This window comes from Bufo bufo, chromosome 6 (assembly GCF_905171765.1).
Source record: "Bufo bufo chromosome 6, aBufBuf1.1, whole genome shotgun sequence".
Lineage (NCBI taxonomy): Eukaryota > Metazoa > Chordata > Amphibia > Anura > Bufonidae > Bufo > Bufo bufo.
In genome coordinates this window covers 67,415,288-67,434,587 of record NC_053394.1, presented here as the reverse complement: position 1 = coordinate 67,434,587, position 19,300 = coordinate 67,415,288, and the positions used below count along the sequence as shown (strand labels likewise).

The 19,300-nt window shown below is 40.1% G+C and overlaps 1 protein-coding gene across 3 annotated transcripts in view; it reads left to right on the top strand.

The window, feature by feature from the left end:
* The window catches only part of BTRC (beta-transducin repeat containing E3 ubiquitin protein ligase), a 225,254-nt gene that overhangs the window by 195,711 nt on the left and 10,243 nt on the right, over nt 1-19,300 (top strand). For 2 of the 3 annotated variants that reach the window (XM_040435099.1, XM_040435101.1), the window contains 2 exons: nt 3,761-3,954; nt 11,574-18,527. In XM_040435099.1, the coding sequence (XP_040291033.1) occupies nt 3,761-3,922 (162 nt within the window). In that variant the 3' untranslated portion in view covers nt 3,923-3,954; nt 11,574-18,527. Of the gene's footprint in view, nt 1-3,760; nt 3,955-11,573; nt 18,528-19,300 lie in introns of those variants that run through there. The other variant, XR_005779466.1, reaches the window with a different exon arrangement.

The following is a 19,300-nucleotide window of genomic DNA, read 5'->3' as shown; positions in this document are numbered from 1 at the left end:
CTAACGTCATCACACACACTGTGAACAGTAAGTTCAGTTGAGGGGTGGGGCTTAATCTCACAGACTGTAGTGTCGGCAGATCAATGTGCTTGCACTGCTATAGGTGTCCCCGCCCTGCACTTTCTCTCCCAGTGTTGTATTTCTTTCCTTATACTCAGTCCCTGTAATGACTTTGATAGCCTATAATAGCATCCTAGAAATACTGGGAGTTATAGTTCTCTCCTATTATATCCCTCTCCCTATATGCTCCAGTCCTTTCAAGTGTCCACTGATGCCGAATATACTGGGAATTGTAGTTATGTCCTCTTATATCCCTCTCTATGTAATGTCCATTGATGCCCCACAATAACAATCTGGACATGCTGGGAGTTCTAGTTGTCTCATCGTATATAACTTTCCATGTAATGGCCACTGACAGACTGGGAGTTGTAGTTCTGTCCTCTTTAAGAAAAAAATGAAAAAACAAATCCAGACTCTTCTCCAGCAGCGCCTGACAACAATCTGTTTTTCTAGCATCTTCAGCAGATGCCACTGCATGAAATTCCTCTGAAGCAGCTGTGTAACATACGCATCATGTGTATACGTAGGACAAAACGTGATGTGAACACAGCCTTAGACTCTTGAGTAAGGGCTCATGCGCATGACCGTGTTTTTTGTCCGCATCTGATCCACATTTTATGGGAAATCTGGTTTACCAGGAACCTAAAAGGTCAATCTGCCTTGCTATGCCACAATTTAGGAATGGGGAGTGGGATGTATTTTGGCAGATTTAATATTCTGCAGTCTGTGACAGCCCCACATGGTTGTAACCAAATTCATTTTTACTATTAGTAAAAGGTTATCCACACTAAACCAAGCCCCCTCCTCCCACTCTCCCTGCCTTGCATGCACAAGCATGGGAGCAGAGAGAAGGAGGGGGTGGTAGACATGTCCGCAGCCTGAGAGAACAGTGCATTGCTTTTCTAGTTTATTTTTCATAGTCTTAATGTATTTGAGGAAACAACGGCAAATAATAAAGACATATAACATTTTTATATCCATTTTAATGATGCTTTTTTTTATTATCAGGAGTAGTGAGAATATGATATTTTCATTCTGCCAGTTTCTTTTCTTGCAAGAGCCCAGGAGGTGGAAGTACACACTGCTTTCTGCATTCAGCTGATTCACATCCCCTCCTCTCTGGCCGGAGAGACAGCAGGAGGTGTCTCCTGGTTGAATGCTACAGCTGTCACTCAGAGCAGAGGCAAGGGGCCCGTAAAGCAGCCCAGCAGAGTTCTTCACAGTGTAACACTCACTGCCTTTTGGGCACTTGCAGAGGAGAACCTGGTTGAAAAAAGTTTCACATTACTCCTCCCATAATAAAAGCTCCAAAAAGGTATGTATATACTGCCTGCCCCAGCCTTTACCTAGTGCAGACAGTTTTTCACATGTAGTGTCACTGTGTGGGACCATCTGGTTTTTCGTGTTCTCGTAACTTTGCTTCTTGATGTTTTCCACTTGGTGGCTCATTTACATGTTTCCTAGACTAGACAGGATTTCTATTCTGGCAAGATACAGTATAGACCAGTGATGGCGAACCTATGGCACGGGTGCCAGAGGCGGCACTCAGAGCCCTCTCTGTGGGCACCCGCGCCTTGGAAAAAGTCTATGGCGTACCAATATGCTTTAGACTTTTCCTGCCATTCATCAGCACAGGACGCACTATGAACAGCACAGGCAGCACACTGAATGTAGGCAATTAAGCTATTATAGCTAAATGATAAAGTTCCAGTTCACATGACCACATAGGGAAAGAGAAGTCACCATAAAGATGGGTCAAGGGCTACTTACAAAATAGGGTATATGGAAAGGGATTGTCTGAAGAGGGCAAACTCTTTCTAAATGGATTGTCTCATCAGGAGAACCCATTTCCACATGTACGGGGTAATATTAGGCCATATGGACAGTGGCATAACTTGAAGCTTATAGGCCTGAATGCAACATGTGTAGAAGGGCCTCCTAGTCAACATGTGCCATTTATGATTACAGTGTTTTCTCGTGTGGCAGGAGGAGGCGGACATTTAATTTAAATCAGCCACAAGTGACTAGAAGGGCAGTTTCACCTACACTGCGTGCAGAATTATTAGGCAAATGAGTATTTTGACCACATCATCCTCTTTATGCATGTTGTCTTACTCCAAGCTGTATAGGCTCGAAAGCCTACTACCAATTAAGCATATTAGGTGATGTGCATCTCTGTAATGAGAAGGGGTGTGGTCTAATGACATCAACACCCTATATCAGGTGTGCATAATTATTAGGCAACTTCCTTTCCTTTGGCAAAATGGGTCAAAAGAAGGACTTGACAGGCTCAGAAAAGTCAAAAATAGTGAGATATCTTGCAGAGGGATGCAGCACTCTTAAAATTGCAAAGCTTCTGAAGCGTAATCATCGAACAATCAAGCGTTTCATTCAAAATAGTCAACAGGGTCGCAAGAAGCGTGTGGAAAAACCAAGGCGCAAAATAACTGCCCATGAACTGAGAAAAGTCAAGCGTGCAGCTGCCAAGATGCCACTTGCCACCAGTTTGGCCATATTTCAGAGCTGCAACATTACTGGAGTGCCCAAAAGCACAAGGTGTGCAATACTCAGAGACATGGCCAAGGTAAGAAAGGCTGAAAGACGACCACCACTGAACAAGACACACAAGCTGAAACGTCAAGACTGGGCCAAGAAATATCTCAAGACTGATTTTTCTAAGGTTTTATGGACTGATGAAATGAGAGTGAGTCTTGATGGGCCAGATGGATGGGCCCGTGGCTGGATTGGTAAAGGGCAGAGAGCTCCAGTCCGACTCAGACGCCAGCAAGGTGGAGGTGGAGTACTGGTTTGGGCTGGTATCATCAAAGATGAGCTTGTGGGGCCTTTTCAGGTTGAGGATGGAGTCAAGCTCAACTCCCAGTCCTACTGCCAGTTTCTGGAAGACACCTTCTTCAAGCAGTGGTACAGGAAGAAGTCTGCATCCTTCAAGAAAAACATGATTTTCATGCAGGACAATGCTCCATCACACGCGTCCAAGTACTCCACAGCGTGGCTGGCAAGAAAGGGTATAAAAGAAGAAAATCTAATGACATGGCCTCCTTGTTCACCTGATCTGAACCCCATTGAGAACCTGTGGTCCATCATCAAATGTGAGATTTACAAGGAGGGAAAACAGTACACCTCTCTGAACAGTGTCTGGGAGGCTGTGGTTGCTGCTGCACGCAATGTTGATGGTGAACAGATCAAAACACTGACAGAATCCATGGATGGCAGGCTTTTGAGTGTCCTTGCAAAGAAAGGTGGCTATATTGGTCACTGATTTGTTTTTGTTTTGTTTTTGAATGTCAGAAATGTATATTTGTGAATGTTGAGATGTTATATTGGTTTCACTGGTATAAATAAATAATTGAAATGGGTATATATTTGTTTTTTGTTAAGTTGCCTAATAATTATGCACAGTAATAGTCACCTGCACACACAGATATCCCCCTAAAATAGCTAAAACTAAAAACAAACTAAAAACTACTTCCAAAAATATTCAGCTTTGATATTAATGAGTTTTTTGGGTTAATTGAGAACATGGTTGTTGTTGTTCAATAATAAAATTAATCCTCAAAAATACAACTTGCCTAATAATTCTGCACTCCCTGTATACTGCCACATACTTCTTTTCGGAGTAATTCGATGTGATTGTTGCATCCATGTATAATGTAATAACCCTGTATTTCCTATTTGTCAGGAACACTCAGGAAGAGTTTTCCGTCTACAGTTTGACGAGTTCCAAATAGTCAGCAGTTCTCACGACGACACTATACTTATTTGGGATTTTCTAAATGACCCAGCTGGACATCCGGAGTCCTCCCGTTCACCTTCTAGAACATACACTTATATCTCCAGATAAATAACGCTAAATAGTACCTCACAATTGCACAGGTAAGACCAAGTAGACATCATGTCATCAAGATTATTTCCTTTATTATATGCCCAGACATGTCACTTTAGGTGGTAATAACTTGGTAATGCTTTTACCTATCCATCCGATTCTAAGATTTTCTTGTGACACATCGTACTTCATGTTAGTGGTAAATTTGGGTTGATATGTTTTACCTTTTATTTATGAAAAAAAAAAAATTATTTGAATTTCTTTGCTTTGCTTTGAAGACAGTGATGCCTCATAAAATACTTAGCATTCGCCATATGTTTACTTTATGTTGACATCATTTTGTAAATGTCATTTTAAGTTTTTAGGATATTAGAAGACTTAGGCTACTTTCACACTGGCGTTTTGGTTTCCGTTTGTGAGATCCGTTCAGGGCTCTCAGAAGCGGTCCAAAACTGATCAGTTCAGCCCTAATGCATTCTGAATGGATAAGGATCCGCTCAGAATGCATCAGTTTGCCTCCGTTCCGTCTCCATTCCGCTCTGGAGGCGGTCACCAAAACGCTGCTCGATGCGGAGGCAAACGGATCCGTCCTGACACACAATGTAAGTCAATGGGGACAGATCCGTTTTCACTGACCCAATATGGCACAATAGAAAACGGATCGGTCCCCCATTGACTTATAATACAAAAGGATCTGTTCTGAACGGATGCATGCGGTTGTATTATCTGAACGGAAGCATTTGTGCAGATCAATGACAGATCCGCACCAAACGCAAGTGTGAAAGTAGCCTTAGAGTTTTAGAAGCTATTTTTGAAATTTTCAAGAAAATTTCTAAAACCAACTTTTTTTTTTTTTAAGGGATTCTCTAGGAATTAAGAAAATGAAAATTCTCCCCTCCTACTTGTCAGGAAATATGATCATGAATATAGATAATAAGATCTTCAGCTGAATCTATGTGGGATTGGAGTTCATCAAGAGACATGAAGTACACAAAGTAGGGTGAGGATGAGACTGATGAGCACAGCACTTATATGCAGTAACACAGTCTGTCCTGTCCGTCCTCTCTGTACTTCATATCTCATCAGCTGTATTCAGGAGCATAATCCCTGACTAGCAGAGAATGGGGCAGCTTTTTAGTTTAGTCTTGTGAAGTAACTTGCCCTGCTGTGTGATTAGGACAGGTTTTGTGTGTACTAAATAGTTGGCAGCCATTTTGTTTCCCCTGATTGATCCCTCGACAAAATGAGCCATTATAATTAATTAAAGGTATTTGGGAATATATTTATAACTGGCTGAAGGACCCGGCTTAGCTCGTGTATATTTAATGTTTGTGTGTGTCGTTAAAAGATATCAACACTATCCACTATAACAGTGACATCTACAGTACCCCGCCCCCAAAACAGTGACATCCACAGCCCCCAACCCCTTAACACTGACCTCTTCTTCCCCCCCCCCCCCCCACAGTGCCCCGTCTTGTAAAATTGGACCTCCACAGCAGCCCATTCCCTTAACTTTGATATTTACAGCAGCCTTCCCCTTTAACAGTGACTTTCATAGCATACCACCCCCTTGACAGTGACCTCGACAGGGGCCCGCCCCCTTAACAGTGGCCTTTACTGGATCAAGGCTGTGTCCTTTTGAACAGCTCACTCTAAGACAGCAGCACTGTACTGTCTGAGTGTGAGCTGCAGGGAAAAAGTCACCCTCCCCCACCTCTGCAGCTGACAGAAGTTGATTTATAGCATTCTTTTTTTTAATCCCTGTCGGCTGAGGAGTGGAGGGGCGTGGCGTGACCAGAGCGGGGTGTACCTTAGCAGCACCTAGAAGTTGATTTTTAACTTCATTTTTTTTTTCAATCTCAGTCGGCTGAGAAATGGGAGGGGCGTGGCCTAACCGGATCGTTTTGAACAGCTCACTGTAAGACAGCAGCACTGTGCTGTCTGAGTGTAAGTGGCAGGGAGAAAGTCACCCTCCCTCCCACCCCTGCAGCTGAGAGAAGTTGATTTTTACCTTAATTTTTTCAATCCCCGTCGGCTAATAAGTGGGAGGGGCGTGACCTAACCAGATAAGGGGCGTGATTTAGCTGGAAATGGGGGCGTGGTTTTACGTCTTTTGAGGGTGGACACATTGCAGCAGGGGGCGTGTTTGGGCTCCTTCCTGCAAGAGTGACGCCCCTCTGGGCACCTTACTGGCTCATGTGCATACCAAATAAACTGGATTTTCAGAGGATAAAAACATCTATTGCTGGAACAAAGGCACATCTGAAAATAAGGTACTAAGTGCCATTAGGCCATGGCTTTACTTCAATAGCAATTTTCCTGGTGACAGATTTCCTTTAAAGTTCTCCTACAGCGTTGAAGAAAAATGGCTGGGTTGTTATGGAAACCTGGAGTAAAACTGTGTATGTGGAGGCTGGAGGACCTGCGAGCTTCTATTGGCTGATAAGGGTCATGTGACCAAGCTTCTTTTGGCTAATGCATTTTTTGGGAATATCTCAGGAACGGTACATCCTAGAGAGCTGAGACCTGGTCTAAAACCTTCCCGGACACCTGATGTACCTGTGTGCCAAATTTCGGAATTGTAAATGCGACGGTAGGGATTCCTTTAGTGGACATACACACACTCAGCTTTATATATTAAAGTAATATTTAAGTATTTTCATTTTCTTAATTCCCGAAGAACCCATTTAAGGACCCATTAATTTTTTTTAAAGGGCATCTGTCACCAAATATGTACCTAGGAAACCTGACCTGTGGCATGTGCACTTGGCAGCCGAAGGCATCTGTGTTGGTCCCACGTTCATATGTGCCCGCAATACTGAGAAAAGTCATGTTTTGAAATATGCACATTGGATGTGAGTGGGGGATAACTTATTGTAACCAGAATACTCCTTTCACTTTTTCAGCAATTTGTGCTAGAGTATCTCTTATGTGGGATCTTCATTCCTCATACCAATCAGGGAGCCTGCTTCTGGTCCACTAGTTGTCCTTTCATGGACCACTTTTGGTAGATACAGTACGAACCACCACATTCTGGGAGCACCTACACAAGTTCTAACATTTTGGAGATGCTTTGACCCAGTCATCAAAGCAGCACAGTTTGACCCTTGTCTTAGTCGCTCAGATCTTACTTTGACTTCCAATACATCAATTTCAAGAACTAACTGTTCACTTGCTGCCTAATATATCCCAACCCTTGACATGTGCCATTGTGGTGAGATAATCCATGTTATTCATATGACTTGAGTGTTATAGCTGATCGAAGGATTTCAATAAATCAATGAAGAATGACCCTATAGAAAGGAAAAACAAGGCCCATAATTTGGTGCAAATTATGGCAAACATAACAGAAAGGAGCAGACTACGCAGTATATACGGTATAACATACTGCACTTTTCCGCCACCTAATGGTTGTCATACACGTGCACAATTCGCATAGAAATTAGATCAGTAATTTGGCGCCTGCACTGGAATCTTGTTCATGGCACAAAGCAAGATTAGAAGTGGGATAAATATCATTGGCCCATGTGCACATTATGACACTTTTCTGACCCATTTAGTTTGATAAATGTTCCCCATTCTGCTGTCTTACTTGAGTTCACTGACATTTCCAAACTGTACAGTGCAGCTCTTACATCAGAGAAATACTCGAGGCAAAGAGAACCGTCTTCCACAAGCATTTATATGCAGATAATGGGTTTCTCACCCTGGTCATGGGGCAGAGACTGATTTTCTAGAGGAATATACAGGTGTCAAGAACCCAATGTTACACTTTAGAAAATAACCGCACATTCTGTTTGCTTGGAACTCCATTATTCCAGCAGTCCACGCACATTTAAAGCACCATATACATTGATATATTCTGCATTTCCAATTCTCCTGGTTACTATTAGAAACCGTCAACAAGTTGGTGACAGACACACACATATTGTTTTTCCTATATATGAGACAGAGCTTTATCCGTGTATTGTATTAACAAGGGAGGTTGGGAGATTTTAGCTCTGTCTGCAGAATTATGAATGCAGCTCTGGATTATAATACAGGCTGTAACTCAGGAGCAAAGCGATATAAATAATCCAATATATTTACCCAGCTTAACAACCTTTTATGCAGATTAAATTTATATATAAACTTAGAATTTCCAAGCAGAAGTATACAGGGCAGTATACTGGAGAAATGCATGGTCACAACTCTCTAATCTACATCTATCGGTAGAATCAAAGGGTCTCAAAGCTGGAGAGGGGCAGCAGTCCGTAGGACTAGTCCACACGAGCGCATGGTTTCTAACGGGGAATATTGTCATAATGTGGTGCCATACAGACAACGTTACTTTAGGGACTCTGTAACCTACACATCAGGCCTTCATCTGCACAGGCTAAAAGCCATTAGATGGGCTGCAGGGGAGCTTTGCAGAATTAGATTTCTGCAAAATACCTTTCTTTTAAATCAGACTTTTTTTTTTTTTTTTTAAAGAACAGTGCCAACACTGCAATTTAACCTGAACGCTACAGTCTAATACAGTATATCTTCCATGCACTTTATCATTTAGCTATAATAACCTACCTACATTCAGTGCGCTGCCTGTGCTGTTCATAGTGCGCCCCGCGCTGATGAATGGCAGGAAAAGTCTAAGGCGTATCGGTACACCATAGACTTATTCCAGGGTACGGGTGCCCACAAAGAGGGCTCTGAGTGCCGCCTGGCACTCGTGCCGCAGCTTGGCCACCACTGGATTATACTGTGTAAATCAGTAAATCTAAAAATACAGCTATCTCAACACAGTGTTACTCCCACAGCCGATAGTCTTACACATTTATATTCTATCAATGGAACCAGGGAACTTGGAGAAAAGGACCCTCATAGTAGGAGGAGAACCAAGGTAAAAAGGGAGGGCAGCATGACTGCCTAAATAAAAAGTAGAGGAGACCAAAAAAAAAAAGAAATTAGAAAAGAAAGAAAAAAGTAGTAGTCCAAAAAAAGACCTATGAGGTCAGTAAATCGGAATTAGTGGTAGGACTGGCCAACCAAGGTCCCTAAATCTTATCAAACTTGTCAGGGCATCCACGAGAGAGGCTGGGTTCACATCACGTTTTTCCCATCTGTTTAACATATACAAAAGACGTATACGTTAAACGGATACCTCAAATTGATGCCACACGGTGACATCCGTTCACTATAGAGTTCCATTGTAAATTTTCCTTTTTTTTTTCTGCTGGATACAAGAACGTGGTGTGCTGTGTTTTTGTATAATTTTTTTTTTTTCTAACATATACGTCAAACAGAGGCATAAAACGTGATGTGAACCCACCCTTATGTAGGGTTTATACAATGGGTGCACCTTATTAGCGTTATGAATCCAGACAGATGTACTAGGTCTTTTAGGATATTTCCAATTAAATAAAATGACTTACATAGCATAATAACGTAACCGCTTAAAGGGCATCTGTCAGCAGGTTTGTACCTACGACACCGGCTGACCTGTTACATGTGCGCTTGGCAGCTGAAGACATCTGTGTTGGTCCCATGTTCATATGTGTCCGCATTGCTGAGAAAAATGATCTTTCGCCTACAGGCTCATTTGCATATATCAAAACATTTTTCTCACAATGCGGACACATATGGACATGGGATCAACACAGACGTCTTCAGCTGCCAAGCGCACATGTAACAGGTCAGCCAGTGTCATAGGGACAAATCTTCTGACAGGTGCCCTTTAAATAAAGCTACTTTCACACTGACGTTTTGGTTTCCGTTTGTGAGATCCGTTCAGGGATCGCACAAGCGGTCCAAAATGGATCAGTTTTGCCCAAATGCATTCTGAATGGAAAGTGATCCGCTCAGAATGCATCAGTTTGGCTCTGTACCGCCTCCATTCAGCTTTGGAGGCGGACACGAAAACACTGCTTGCAGCGTTTTGGTGTCCGTCTGACGAAACTGAGCCAAACGGATCCATCCTGAAACACAATGTAAGTCAATGGGGACGGATCCGTTTTCACTGACACAATATGGCACAATAGAAAACGGATCCGTCCCCCATTGACTTTCAATGGTGTTCAAGACGGATCCGTTTGGCTATGTTAAAGATAATACAAACGGATCCGTTCTGAACGGATGCAGACGGTTATATTATCTGAACGGAAGCGTTTGTGCAGATCCATGACGGATCTGCACCAAACGCGAGTGTGAAAGTAGCCTAAAGTGTGCAAAGTTACACTGAATGAAAGACCATCCACTAATCCAAAGAGATACATTTTTGGGTGCAGTATCCTAGGGGCAGTCTCTATAAAGGTGTCTCTATAAATTCAAACACCTTTTGCCAGTAGATCTGTAAAGCGCTACAGTCCCAAAACATCATCATAACCATCAGGCATTCGGCACGTAGGACGTTCCGCCAAGGGGGAAGCACCCAACACATAAAGTCCATATGGTGCATAATACATTCTAACTTAACCTACATCTGCCAATCTCTAACACTAATTAAAGAAGAACCTGAACCACACAGAAGGTACTTACTATCATCCTCATCTAAATCGGAAATATCACTCTGCCAGCGTACAAGTGCCCGAGCCTTCAGAGGAGCAAGATACCAAGTTGTGTGCCCATAAAAGGCAGAGAGCAGGTTTACCAGCTTTGTGTTTTGTGCCATGTCCTCAATAAGTGGAAGATCTAAAAAGAGATCTAGACCCCCAAACTGCACCCTAAAAGCATGTTTCAGTTGGTATTAACTGTAAGGCACATTATCTAGGAAATTGGTTTGTAGGTGTTGGATAGAGCATAGGGTACACCTTTCGACCGTGCCGTCTCCAAATATGCCGCTCATAAAATTGGGGGGGGGGGGGGATTAAGACATAATAGAGTATTCTCAGGACCATTTGCCTCTTCCGCTGGGAGCAGTTCAAGAGTAACAGACCAGTCTCAAAGGGTCTTCACAGCCCCCCTCTCTGCTCTGAGTGACACCTATAGAGGTCTCCTGGTTAGACCCTACAGCTGTCATGCAGAGGGGAGAGGCTGTGAAGTAGTTAAATACAGAAAGCACATCACAATGAAGTTCCGCCTCCTTGACACTTGCAGGAGCAGAATAAAGTTCATATTCACACAACTCCTGATGATGAAAGCTTTCCCCAGACCCAACCTAGTTCTGTCAGCCATTTAGCATGGTCAGAACTGCTCAGAGAGTCCCTTTTAAAGTGGTTATCCGGGGATTACTATTAATGACTTCTCCTCTGGAGCCCTGCGGACTCTTCCTAGGTCATGTGACCACACCGTACATCAGTCACTTGGCCTAGTTGCAGCTCAGCCCCATTCAAGTCAATGCTGCAGTACCAAGCGCAGCCACTATACGGTTTACAGAGCTGTGCTTGGAATGCTGCTGTGAGCTCACGGCTCACTGAAACAACTGATTGTGGGGGTGCCGTTGCTCTGACTCCCGCCAATGGGATGATAGGTCATCATTATGTTTACCTGGATAACCCCTTTAATTATCCAAGTACCTTCTAATGTAGGATTATATAGTGTAAGGTAATCGGTGAACATGTATAGGTATGCAGCCGGGGGAAAAAAGGGAATTTATTCTGAATTAACCTATGTTATTTTGTGCAAGTGCCTTTTTTCCTCTTTTTTTTTCCTTTCTCTTGTTGCATTATTGATCCTTTCTTTGTATTTGCTGCAGGACTTGTTTGGAAGATATGGTAAATGAATCGCCTGTGAATGCCAGGAAAATAAACTATTTACTTGACCAGTATTTGATGAAAGAGGCCCGTTTGTCTTGACACACCCTGAAATAATGACACGGTGTGACAGCTTGACGCAGCCCGGGCCATCCTGCACAGCGGACTGCTGGAGTGCTGCTATAAGAAGATTATCATCTTTTTTTTCTTTCTTTTTTTTTTTAATCCTCCTCTCTGTCATTGATACAGGGGTTTGTGCTTTTTCTGTTGCATAGCTTGCACACTCCTGTATCAGTGACCCGGGGTATCCTTAAAAAAAAAAAAAAAAAAACTGTTTAAATGTACGAAACGGACAAGTGACAGATTCTTTACATATATTTAAATGTCTTGCCAGAATATCCGTTGCTTTGTTGTAAGCGAAAGAACATTACGCTGCTTTCAAGTGTGGTTACGTTTGGCGATTCCTAGAACTTATACAATTGACTTGGGAAATTGGAATAAGATTTCTTTCACAAGAATGACTCAAGACCCCCTAGTGAAATAAAAATGTATGTCTTACCCTTGTAAGCATGTTTTTTTTTTTTCTTTTTTAAATCCACCCACCGCCTTTTTTTAAATTATTGTAATTTCTTTTTATTGCATTGTCATTTTTTTCATTCTTCAGAGTTTGCTTGTGTATTCATTTTCCTCCCTCTATTATGTATTGTAACTGTTCATGTGTTGTGGAATCATGTTTAGTTCTCTATGGGCTATTAAAGTATAGAGTCAAAATACATGGATTAGATATTTTATTATCATATAGGGGAAATCATTTTAAAAGGATTTATTATTTTTAAATATTAGGATATGTTTTTTTTATATACTACGTGCAGTCTATTATGTTACAATGTGGTGTTAGGCATTTATCCTTTAAAGCAGGGATGCCCAACCTGCAGCCCTCCAGCTGTTGTAAAACAACTCCCATCATACTCAGCTTTAGGCTTTCCGGGCATGCTGGGAGTTGTGGTTTTGCAACAGCTGGAGGGCTGCAGGTTGGGCATCTGTGCTTTAAAGTGTTTGTACTAAGATCAGAATTTATCCGCTGTCCACGGGATAAGCATTCACTCTCTATAGGACTGGCAGAAATAGCTGTCGGTCTCTGGCAGTCCCATTGAGAATCAATGGAGGGGCGTTGCGCATGTTTGGCTGCATTTATTCATGGGTATCGGGATCTGCATTGTCATAATTGATGGGGGTCTCAGCTGTCAGCCCCATATGATCAGATGCTCATCACCTGTCCCGGTGATAAGTTGTGATCTCGGCACAATCCGTTTTAGAAGTCAACCACCACAAAATATTATTTTTCAAATAATTTTTTCTTTAGGCTGACCATTAATATACTCTATAATAGTCATTTTCAATTACTTTCCATTTAGGTAACTAATTTGGGATCCTCAATCCTTTAAAGGGACACTCCAGGCAAAATTGGTACACTGGCTGAAATGTATTACCGTCTTAAATTCAGATTGTTTAAAACTAGACCAAGCGAGCAGAAGATGCACTAATCTTAGCACGGTGGCTCACACTGTGTGATAGATCTGGTGCGTCTCTTCCTTTATGTTGCTTCTTGGCTTATTTTACGCCTGTATTTTTTTGCAAAATTTGGGCAGAAAGTTTGCCCTGTTTTCACGACTCCTCTAAGCCACATACCCTTTTCTAGATACTTTTCAAAACTGTCATGTGACGCCCAAAAAGCCTCTAATACACACAATGTCTCAAGCGCAAGGCATGTACAACAGTTTTTAGTGCAAATTGAGCCCATTGCATTGGGCCCATGGGTGACCTGTCTTTAAAGAGCACCAAAGACAGAATCTCTGTGTCCTGCTGCACTCCCTCATGTGTTCATGCCAAGCTGCAAAAAATTTTCAACTGACATTTTTTCTTAACTATATTCAGAAGAGATCAATCTTTTTGAAGGGCACATTTGGTTATCAATTTCTGATTGGTTCAAGAAACGACCAAAGTAACATCTCACCAGTCTTTCCAGTGGCCACAAAGTCATAACTTGTCTTTGTTTAGTTTTTTTGTTTTTTGTAATTATAGCCAATTAATTAAGCCCAGTTTTAGGTAGAAATTTTTGAAGGCTATGGGCTGTATAATAATTTGTCACCTATTACTTATCACCATGTCACAGGTGCATCCTTTGATCTTTTAGAGAATGGTAGAAAACGTATTGTTATTAATACTCTTAATGGTCACATACATGTGGTAACTGAACACAGTCATCTCCTCTATCTATCAAAACTACACATTGTTCCTTGGCCACACAGACTTGTGATCATGCCAGAGTAAAGGCACAGTCCTGTGACTACCACAACACAACAGTTTGAAGGTTGCTTTCAATATTTGTATTTTTTATTTTTTTTTGCTATAACAAACCATCGCCATCATGGTTCCACGACTTTCTGGTGACCGTAAGGTCTTGTGTGGTCTTGGTCTTAATTTAATTATAAGCATTAGATATATAAATAACACTGGACACTGTCACCAGAATGTTAATACCGTGAGGTGTGCCATAGATGCAAAAAGTGTTCAGGGCAAAATCTAAATTTTTGTTTTAATTTTTCAAACCTTCACATGTAAAATTACATCTGTAATCAGGTTGTTAAAGGGGTTATCCTAAGAAAATGTTTACCACCTATCCATAGGATAGGTGATAAATAACGGATTACAGGGTTGCAACAGCTGGGACAGTCATCATTTCTGAGAATGAGCGGGGTCCCTGAGTCTCCTGATTGGGGTGGTGGTGCATATATTAGACATTGGCCCATTCACTTCTATGGGACTGCACTCCGTCAGCTCCATAGAAATCAATGAAACGGTGGACCAGTGTGCACACTATAGCTCCAGAACTTGAGGAACCCTCGTTCTCAGGATCTCTGGGGGTCCCAACAGTTGGACCCTTGCAATCTGTTATTTATCACCAATCCCATAGATAAGTGATGAATAACTTTTATGGAAAAAACCCTGACCCCTCTCATTATTTGCACTATTTTAGTGAGGTGTAGATAAAGTTTCTGATGGGGCCATGGGGTTAGCTAGAGTTTTCAGATATAGGTGTAGGACTGCAAACTGAATATTTGTCCCAGGTGATGGAAGCTCTGTTCAGTTTCTTATTTTGTGTGGTATCCCCTTACAATCCTTAAATGGGTATTCCCATCTGAGACAATATGGGCATATTGGTAGGATGTAAGCCAGGGCTCGGCTATTTTCATTGACCCCATAGAAATAAATGGAGGGCAGCTGCGCATGCGCAGTGCGTCCTCCATAGCTTTCAGGGCTCCGTTATCAGTGTAGGTGTGGGTCCCATCCTAGCGATATGCCCCCATTGTCTCAGATGGGAAAACCCCTTTAAAAAGTTAAATACATTTTTTTTTTTACCCATTGTAAAGAAAAATGTAATAACTAGAATGACCATAGTAAAAATGAAATGTACTAATCACTAGAATTACTATAGTGAACAGAACGAATTTATTTAAAAAAAAAGTTAAAATTACAATTTTTATTTCCCAGGCTCATTTTCCCAATAAAATTTTTGTTTGCATTTTTATTTAATAGACTATTACTTATGGCAATCCTTACCATTATATTTCTAGCTAGACTAGTTTTAGAATATAGAAATTTACACACAATGGTAAAATAAATTAAAATATTGGATACAGTAAATAATGCTGAGATTTTAGAGTTTTCGCCCAGTTTTATATGTACATACATACATTCTCTCTCTCTGTCTCATCTCGGTTCACACAAAATACAGATTCATTGCAATCAGAACTTTAAAAAAAAAAATTGTTCGAATTTTAGAATGAATTTGCTCATTTCTAATAGTCTGCAACGCAAACTAATGGGGGAGAAAAACGGGGAAAGGTGGAAAGAAGACTGGAATATCCATATCCAGGCATTTGTCGCAAATAAGTAAAATTTAAAGAATATGTATTAAAAAGCATCAGTGCAGAAGAACCTTAATCGGATAAAAATGTTGTAAACTTTTTGTAATCAAAAATTCATATTTTGTTTCTTTTAGTTTCTTTTGTTTATCAGACCAGGAGTTTCATGCTGCCCTATCTGAGTAAATCATTAGCAAGAATCCCTGTTGAGCACTGGAGTCTACTCAGTATGATGTACACGCTCAGAAGTCCTGATATTCATGAGCTGCTGGCTTCCCCTGTCACTGATTGACAGCTTTTTTTTTCCCTTTCCTGTATAAAGAGAGAAAACTGCCAATCATCCACAGAGAGAGCAGCAACTCATGAATACAAGGACTCCAGCGCTTGGGTCCCATCGTGGTGTGCCACCAGTGATTTTAAGAAAACAAGTGAACAAAAAAAGTAAATGATTGGTATTTGAATTAGGGTCTCTGTCAGCAGTTTATGCTGCCAGACAGGTCAAACAGGTCCCATTTTTCTTTTCCTAGTAGTGTAAATAACTGTTGCAAAATATCATTAAAATCTCTTCTCTTCCACCATAAATGAAATGTTTTCTTAATTTTAGATAGATCTATCAAAACGGCTGGCTCACTAAACTATACAAAATATAATTTAAGATAAATGCATCGTGTGTCTTATGGATAATGTACGTTCCGTATAGATGGCTTTTTCGGCATTACTTTGTACAGCCATATAAATGATGTATCGCTTTCAAAAGAACAGAAAATTAAGAAATGTTCCTCGTTCAGAAATCGGAATTCTAAGATGATTATTGACCTGTAAAATAAAGCTAATAGGAATAGTGTATACGGTACATAACATCGGGTTGTGGTTATGGCTAATCTTGTAGAAGTTTATCAGTTTTAGCTATTATTTTCTGACAACTGCAGGGCTGAAGTAGGAAAAATAGTGCTTTCAAATTATCCTTCGACCCATCTCGCTGAGGCAGTGTTCTGAGCAGAAGGAAGATGAATTGGGAAAGTTGAAAGTTTATTTTCTCCAACGTTGTTTGCTATCTTCTTGATCTCGTTCTATTCCCCAGATTCTTCAAACGTTTCCCGCAACTAAAGAGTGGAACGCAGAGTTTCATTTGTAAGAACGTTATTTCACTCCAGGCATGCTTTAATTATAGTGAATTCAGTAGAAGCGTATATCACCAGTGTTGGGTAAAAACATTTGATAGCCTTTGTAATCTTCAATCTCACCTCTAATCCTAGTAATAAAAATGAAAGATGGCCATCCGTGATGAGTCTTAGTGTGTTAACAGAGTATTGTCTGCATTTTTTTTTTTTAAATTACTCCACTCGACATACATTTATAATTTTTTTCTTGTCTTCATTGTTAATTTGGATACTAAGAAAAACAAAACTAAAGTATATTGTATGTGCAGTAATGTGTATTTTTTTTTTCATATTGGATAAAAGTAATGTCTTTTCAGATGTCACAGAGAAAAAAAAAATATTGTGCATTGCGGAGTACATGACGGGTTTGTAAAATAATAAAAAATGTGAATTTTTTATTTTTTTTAACTTGTGCCAAATGCTAGACCCCATCACCTGATTATTTTTACAGCCAAAGAAAACTGAGCATTATGTATTACATTTAAGACCGTAACCCTAGAAAGAACTGACAGAGTAGCATCATTGTCCTCCTTAGACAAACTGTTCCGCAGAACGCGTACTGAATCGTATCAGTTTTCACACTGGCAGACAATGTTCTCTGAACTGTTATCATGACCTACTAAATGCATTTGGTGTAAAGCGTTTGATGTGAATGAATGATTTACCATGGGGGCTATGAGGTTCTGCTATGAAAGTATAAACTGTTAGTTTATAGTGTAAAAAATTGCTTATATGTAGCAATTTTATAAAAAAAAAAATCTTTTTGATTTCTAAAAAAAAAAAAAAAAATATACAAAACGACTGCAACATGTTAGTTATTCCTGAAGCGCAGCTAACTAATCCAACAACCGTATTTAATTGCAAAAAGATCTTTTGAATAAAATACATATTTGTTCTCGTTTGTGAAGATACTTTGATGAGCTTTCATTTATTTTATTTTTTTTATATTCTGTTTGGGCCCATACAATGTTTCCCTAAGTATGATGTACTTTGTTACAAATTAAAAAAAAAAAAAGATTTAAAAAATAAAAAATCTATAACATTTTTGAAAGTAAGGAAAACAAAAACACTAGATGTGTTTGTTGCTGTGACGTATGCTTTGTACCAATGCATGGTGATATACTTGATAACCTTGATGAGTTTGGTGTTGATAGGGTAATCCAATGTGTGTTCAAGCAATGTTAAATAGGATTTCATGCCACGATAAGCACTATAATACTGAACAATCGTATTCACAGTTGTGTGTTGAATATTGGATGTTATTCTTTTTGTCATGTGTTTCTATACCAATTTTTCTTCTGAGAAAAAAAAAAACTGGTTTCTCAGATTACCATCTATTACCAAGTGTATCTCGAAAGTATTTTGTGATGGAAGGTTTACAAAAAAGTTAAAATGAGCTATGAAGGACACCACATTTTTTATTTTATTTGTAATCTGATGCTCATGGACTATGTTGCCTTGAATTAAAGTTATGACGATTACTCTTTTTTTCAATCTTGTCCTTTCACAACATGCAAAAGGGTGATCCTCGGCTACAAGGTCTAAAGTTCTATTTTTATGCAAGTAGTCTATGGGAATGCATGTTACTTTTTTTTTTATATATATGTCATAGGTTGAGTGTTACTGACATATCACAATTCACATTTTGAATCCCAGCCGTACTTTAAATAGCAGATATAGATTTTATCTAGAATACTAGAAATCATTACAATTTGACAAATATTCACTACTAGGTGATAACGCTATATCTGCATTCAAAGACAGACATACATTTTTCCAAGAGTTTAGGTTATCCGTAGTTTTCCCGTAGCACTATTAACAGTTGTTGCCTTACTCATGAAAGCCTTTCTGATCATATTTTGAAAACTTTTTTCAAAAAAAAAATTTTTTTGAAAGAGGTGATAGGTGGGTTCAATTCGCTTCAGTCCCAACATTTTTGGAAACGCCCAAAAAAAAAATTTAACTGTGATTGTTCATGTGATGTGTTGTACCTCTGTTCACTTGTGATAGGATCATGGTATTTTTTCCACTGTTCAACTGGAAATTTACATATGCTAATAAAACAAACTAATTTAATTGTCCGTTTCATTATTAATTTCTATTTTATACGGCAGCATTTAAAAAAAAATGGCAAACTAGTACACGACTCACAAAAAGTTAGGGATATTTGGCTGACATTTTTTCAGGTGAAATTTATGGAAAACTTAAAGTTCATGCTAGAGTGATGCTAGGGCATTTAAATAGAAGCAGTAATGGTGATTTCCTCATGTCAAGCAATTTATTGAAACAAAAGCCAACACTAGTGCTGGGTATACCCCCACAAAAAATGTGGCCTTGAGCATCAATTATAGCTTGATAACGACGTCTCGTGCTGTTTATAAGTTGACTTATTGTCTGCTGAGGCATGGCATCCCACTCTTCTTGAAGGGCAGCCCTCAGGTCATTGAGGTTCTGGGGTACAGAGTTACGAGCTTCTACACGACTACTTAGCTGATTCCAAAGATTTTCAATGGAATTCAGATCTGGAAAAAGTGCAGGCCACTCCATTTGAGGCAACCCAATCTCCATCAACCATTCCCTAATGATGCAACCTTGATAAGCTGGCGCATTGTCATCCATGAAGATGAAATTAGGCCTGTGTTG